At 48.9% G+C, this 6,000-nt stretch overlaps 1 protein-coding gene across 2 annotated transcripts in view; it reads left to right on the plus strand.

Annotated features, from left to right (window-relative positions):
• Positions 1 to 3,388, plus strand: part of LOC114582575 (paired box protein Pax-6-like) — a 48,398-nt gene extending 45,010 nt beyond the window's left edge. For both annotated transcript variants that reach the window (XM_028703694.2, XM_077917401.1), the window contains exon 9: positions 3,280 to 3,388. In XM_028703694.2, coding sequence (XP_028559527.1) covers positions 3,280 to 3,365 — 86 coding nt within the window. In that variant the 3' untranslated portion in view covers positions 3,366 to 3,388. The remainder of the gene's footprint in view (positions 1 to 3,279) is intronic.
• The last annotated feature ends 2,612 nt before the right edge of the window (positions 3,389 to 6,000 follow it).

The following is a 6,000-nucleotide window of genomic DNA, read 5'->3' on the forward strand; positions in this document are numbered from 1 at the left end:
AGACCATGATTGGTCCACCTAACTCAGTATGTGGCCGATACATTCACAGGCAGCAGTTCTCCAGGAATTCGGGCAAGAGTCTTTCTCACTGAGCTTTCAGCTTCAGAATAGAACTGCATCAGTGCTTTTGCTCTCTGCCATTTGAGCTCTGTGGGCATCAACCTTGATCTAGCTATTCCTTGTGTGTGAAGGAGCTTTGCAAGCGAGTGGGCTTCCCCTTCCCCTTCCCCTCTGGCTCCAGCTTTGTCCCTGCAGTTTCCCTTTGCTCTGGCAAATGCTGAAGCACAGAGCAGCTCTCTGCATGCCTTGCTGCTTGTACAGCTGCAAATAAGCCCTGGAATGGGAGCTTCTCATGCACAAGAAGCATGCTGTAGTGTCTGGACACTTTTGCCACAGGACTCTATTGTCTGCCTCCCATGCAAGCACAATATATTATTTGCAGAAGTATACTCAATACGCAAGTTGGGACACAGGTGGTGCTGTGGGTTGAACCACAGAGCCTAGGACTTGCTGATCAGAAGGTTGGCAGTTCAAATCCCCGTGACGGGGTGCAACCTAGCAGTTTGAAAGCACAAAGTGCAAGTAGATAAATAGGTACCACTCCAGTGGGAAGGTAAGCGGCGTTTCCGTGCCCTGCTCTGGTTCGCCAGAAGCGGCTTAGTCATGCTGGCCACATGACCTGGAAGCTGTACGCCGGCTCCCTTGGCCCAATAAAGCAAGATGAGCGCCGCAACCCCAAAGTCGGTCACGACTGGACCTAACGGTCAGGGGTCCCGTTACCTTTACTTTACTCAATACGCAGGTCATATCTTCCCTGTCTTTCTTGCCCAATAGTCCGCAGTTTTTATTTTAATTTCATAAGGATAGGGAAATCTCGATCAAACTTGAGTGACACAGAGAGGACAGACATAAGAACTGGGGTAATGTAACATAACTTGCATACGCACTGTACATTGAAAGCACATGGCATCCTGCAGATAATTCTGGGAACTATAGTTTTTGGGGTAGGTGCTAGGAATTGCAGCCTTGTGAAGGATAAGCTACAGTTCCCAGGATTCTTTGTGGGGAAGCTGTGTGCTTTAAACATATGGTGTGTATGCATACCGTGTGAGCTATGACTGTCAAAAAAACAAGAACTGCAATATTGAATGCCTTTATTAGACTCTACTAAGATTAGATTCTAATCTAACCTTAGAGCCACCCGTGTTTAGAAGCACCCGCGTCCCCCAGAACTCTTGCCTGTTAATAAGCAAAGTGTGGACCTTTATATTTTTTTAAGTTCTTGCTTTTTCCTTCCAGCAGCTGCTGATGTGTCTTGAGACCTGTGTCTTTTGCACAGGTCAGGGTGTAAACAATTAACAGCTGTATTATTGTGCACATTTACCTGAGAGCAAGTTCCATTGAGCACAGTGGGACTTAATAGGGCCACTCTGCAAATCAGGTGTACACATGAGCTTTGGGGGGAAAGAAAGAAAACTAAGGTATTTCAGTAGTCAGATAAGGAGTACCTAGACCATGGGTAGGCAAACTAAAGCCCGGGGGCCGGGTCTGGCCCAATCGCCTTCTAAATCCGGTCTGCGGACAGTCCAGGAATCAGCGTGTTTTTACATGAGTAGAATTGTGTTCTTTTATTTAAAATGCATCTCTGGGTTATTTGTGGGGCATAGGAATTTGTTCATTCCCCCCCCCCCCAAAAAAAAATATAGTCCGGCCCCCTAAAAGGTCTGAGGGACAGTGGACCGGCCCCCTGCTGAAAAGGTTTGCTGACCCCTGACCTAGACGATGGGTAGGCAAACTAAGGCCCGTAAGCCGGATCCGGCCCAATCGCCTTCTAAATCCAGCCCATGGATGGTCCAGGAATCAGCGTGTTTTTACATGAGTAGAATGTGCCCTTTTATTTAAAATGCATCTCTGGATTATTTGTGGGGCATAGAAATTTGTTCTTTTTCTTTTTTCAAAATATAGTCCTGCCCCCCACAAGGTCTGAGGGACAGTGGACTGGCCCCCTGCTGAAAATGTTTACTGACCCCTGACCTAGACTGTGCAGCAGAAAACCCTCTTCCGCCTAGTGAAGCCATGTCTGTCTATAACCTCTGGATTCTCAGAGCAGGAGGCAGGCGTTTGTGTGGAAGTATTGAGCTGTTGGGAGGGGACATTTCACCTCCTTCCTGGCTGTCTTGATTTAGACAGCAGCGGGTAGTATACGGACCTGCCCTTCCTTTCACAAATTGCCGTTAACAAGGCAGTTGTTGAAACCAAAGGAGCAGGTCGCAACGTATCTTTCAGGGCCTCAAAAACCTCTGCAAGGGACTTGTCCTTCCTTAACCTTTGTCAGAATATTAATTCTTGCGTTGCCTTCCCTGCAGTCAGGGTAGTTCACTAGGGCAAAAACTTGGTTTGCTCCTCAAATCCTAAACGCTTTGACTGGAATAGGCCACTGACCCTAACATGTTTCGTTTTTCAGTTTGGCACAGTTGGTTCATGAAGGGTGGTACCCAACATATTTACTTCATCCGTGCAATAATGAATGGATGCTTGGGCAAATCCCAAATTTGCTGCGGAGGGTTGGGGGAGCCCCTGGAACAGATTTGGGGGGGCATGCAGCAGGGAGGAGAGTAGGCAGTCTTCATACCCTCCAACATGTTGAGTCTCAAAACTGGGACACAAGGCTTCCTGGCCGTGCTCCCGTGGGAGTCATGTGACCTGTGGGAGATCATGGGAGACCAAAGGAAGCACTTTTTTCTCACCATGCCCCGAAAAAAGCACTTGAGGGTGCAAAATCCTGGCACCCCAAATGGTTGCCATGTTCTCGTGGGGGGGGAAGGAAGTGTGATGTCCCGGGACACTTGTGGGGTATGAGAATTTGGTTGTGCAACCGCTTTGCACCAATGAAACAGGCTAGTTAGTGCTGCAACCCAATATTTATACATTTGTTTGCTGAACTGAGAAGACTGGGCTTTGCAGCCTATAACGTTTGAAGGGATTCCTTCTACAGTGGTACCTCGGGTTAAGAACTTAATTCGTTCTGGAGGTCTCTTCTTAACCTGAAACTGTTCTTAACCTGAAGCACCACTTTAGCTAATGGGGCCTCCTGCTGCTGCCGCGCCACCGGAGCACGATTTCTGTTCTCATCCTGAAGCAAAGTTCTTAACCCAAGGTACTATTTCTGCCTTAGCAGAGCCTGTAACCCGAAGCGTCTGTAACCTGAGGTACCACTGTATTTCCTGACTATTTCCCCCTTCTCTCTCTCTCTCTCTGTCTCTCTCTCTTTCTCTCTAGGGTTAATCTCTCCAGGAGTGTCTGTTCCTGTCCAAGTCCCTGGTGGGGACCCTGACCTTGCCCAGTATTGGCCAAGGTTACAGTGAGGAAAGAAGTGGAACGGGCTGGGGACGGGGGGACGGGGCGGGGGTGGAAACGGACGGCGGAAGGAAAGGGGGAGATGAATCGGCTGCTTACACGCCACACATTTAAAGCGCATGGCTTCCCCCAGAGAATCTTGGGAAGTTTTAGTTCATCCCTGCCGGAGCTACAGTTCACTGCACCCTTAGCAAACTATGATTCCCAGGATTCTTTGGGGGGCATAATGTGCTTTAAACGTGCAGTGTGTACAGAAGGGACTTTCCTTCCTTCCGCAGCGGGGAGGGGAGGGGAATGGCAATATCTGGGGGAAGGAGCATTGGAGAGGGCCTTCCTCAACTTTGTGTATCTATGTTAGGCAACCACGTCTGTGTGTGTTTGGTGGCAGGCCTCCTCTTTCCCTCAGTGTGCGCATCATGTGTGTGCTATCGGGGGACTGGGGACCGTCCTTTGGTCATCTTGTCTCTTTCTTCCCAATCCACATTCCCTCTCGCGACTTACTCCTTCCCTCTCTTCCCTCTCCATCTCCCACCTTGCCCTTTAGATGGCACTAAGAGCTAGGGGAGCGGGGAAGGGGGAACTGCCGGAGGTATGGCAGGAAGAGAGAGGAAACATTGGGGATTCAGCACAAAGGATTTGGGGCAGACCGGGGAGAGAACCGATGACCCTTTGGTGAGCTGGAGGAAAGCTTGAACCTTGGAAAAGGGTGGACAAACCTTGAAATCTAAAGCAAACATCGGGGCAAGTGCCGGGAGAAGAACTGTGGCAACGGCCGCATTGGAATCCTGTGTAAATAATTGTCGAATTGAGTACCAGCGAAGGATCACATGGAGAAAATTACACACTACTGTAGTCCCCTTTCAAGCTGTTGCAAGGGGTGGAGGGTGGGCGGAATAAAACTACGACCATTTGGAAGAATCACCACCATCATCTTATTACTGATATGCCGCCCATCTGACTGGGTTACCCCAGCCACTCTGGGCAACTTCTGACAAAATATATTGCTAGACTCGCAGCACCACCAGTTCTAGACCTCCAAATCCACTTGTGTCTCCTTGGCCGCTCTGCCAGCCAAAGATCAAACGGCTACTTACAGCTCTTCTGCATCGCTCTCTGTCTCTCTCGGTTGGACAGGACTTGCCAAGGGACAGTCTTCACCCACGGCGGCTGGAAAAAGCAGCTTAACCGCTCAGCAATGCCCACTATCGCCACCAGACTTTGTGGTCACCGTGATGTACCACCTGACGGAAGTTTTGTAAATCTGACCCTTGTCAGTTGGTGCCAAGCATTCACCCTTCCCATTTTCTGCCCCCCTGTAGAGTCTTATGGGATAGATGGCATTTGTACGAGGCCTTGGGCCCCCTCTGCAGATTGGGGACCGTTGCTGTAGCGTTACTTCCTGGGTGCGCGGAGTTCAGTCGCTCTTCCCCTTTGCAAGCCGGTCCTATAAACCGCTCCCCACCTGTCTCTTCGTTCACTTTGCCTCGCCTTCTCCGTTCCCCTCTTCTCCTCTCCCCGCTCCCCGCATGGATTTCACTTAGCTGCGTTTTCACACGGATCCTGGAGGGCTAGGGACCCCCCTCTCTCTCTCTAACCTGCACAAAATGGCCCTCTGACCACCCACACATGCACGCTACCACCTGTAGGCGCAAACTGTTTTCACGTGTGTTAATAAAGGACCCGTGTAAATAACGCTGCGTGTGAGTCTGTGTGGTTCTGAGATGCGATCTCAGTTGTGGCCAGTGTGGCACAGTGGCAAAGAGACTCTCCCCTGGGAGGAGAAGGTGGCCAACCTATAGATGTGAGGTCTGGAATAAGCTGGAACTCAACAAGAACTCAGTTCTGGCACCTGACAGGTGGGCACCATTGCTATTATAAGAGATCAAGGGAGGTTCTCGTGGAGTTTCGGCACCTGTGTTTTTTTAGGAAAATTGCACTTGCTGGGACAGTTGTGGCTGCTGGCATGGCCATAGGCAATATATATTTATGCAACAAAACACCACCACCACAAACTGGCTTATAGATATAAAACCAATTTTTCTAGAATAGAGATAGACTTGTAACCATTCAAGCAACAAACATACTAAGGTGCCATGTGCAAAACAAAGCCTGGAGATACTGTAAACATGGAGTGGATAAATGTACAACTGTATCTTAACAAATTACATGTGCAATAAACATTATACAGACTGGATAAATGAACCGTTCAACAAGTTGCATAAGTCCAATCACAGAACGGCAACCCCATACCGCCACAATGGCAAGGGTAGCACACTGGAGAATATGAAAAAGTTTTTCAAAGCCACCAACTTGAATAATAATAATAATTTATTATTTATACCCCACCCATCTGGCTTGGTTTCCCCAGCTACCTTGGGCGGCTCCCAACAGAATATTAAAAACACGATAAAACACCAAACATTAAAAACTTCCCTAAACAGGGCTGCCTTCAGATGCCTTCTAAAAGTCAAGATTGTTGTTTATTTCCTTGACATCTGACGGCAGGGCGTTCCACAGGGCGGGTGCCACTACCGAGAAGGCCCTCAGCCTGGTTCCCTGTAACCTCACTTATCACGGTGAGGGAACCGCAAATAAATAAAAATACATAGCTAACTGAGGTTCTGCCCTGCACAACAAAAGGCC

This window comes from Podarcis muralis, chromosome 13 (assembly GCF_964188315.1).
Source record: "Podarcis muralis chromosome 13, rPodMur119.hap1.1, whole genome shotgun sequence".
NCBI classification, from domain to species: domain Eukaryota; kingdom Metazoa; phylum Chordata; class Lepidosauria; order Squamata; family Lacertidae; genus Podarcis; species Podarcis muralis.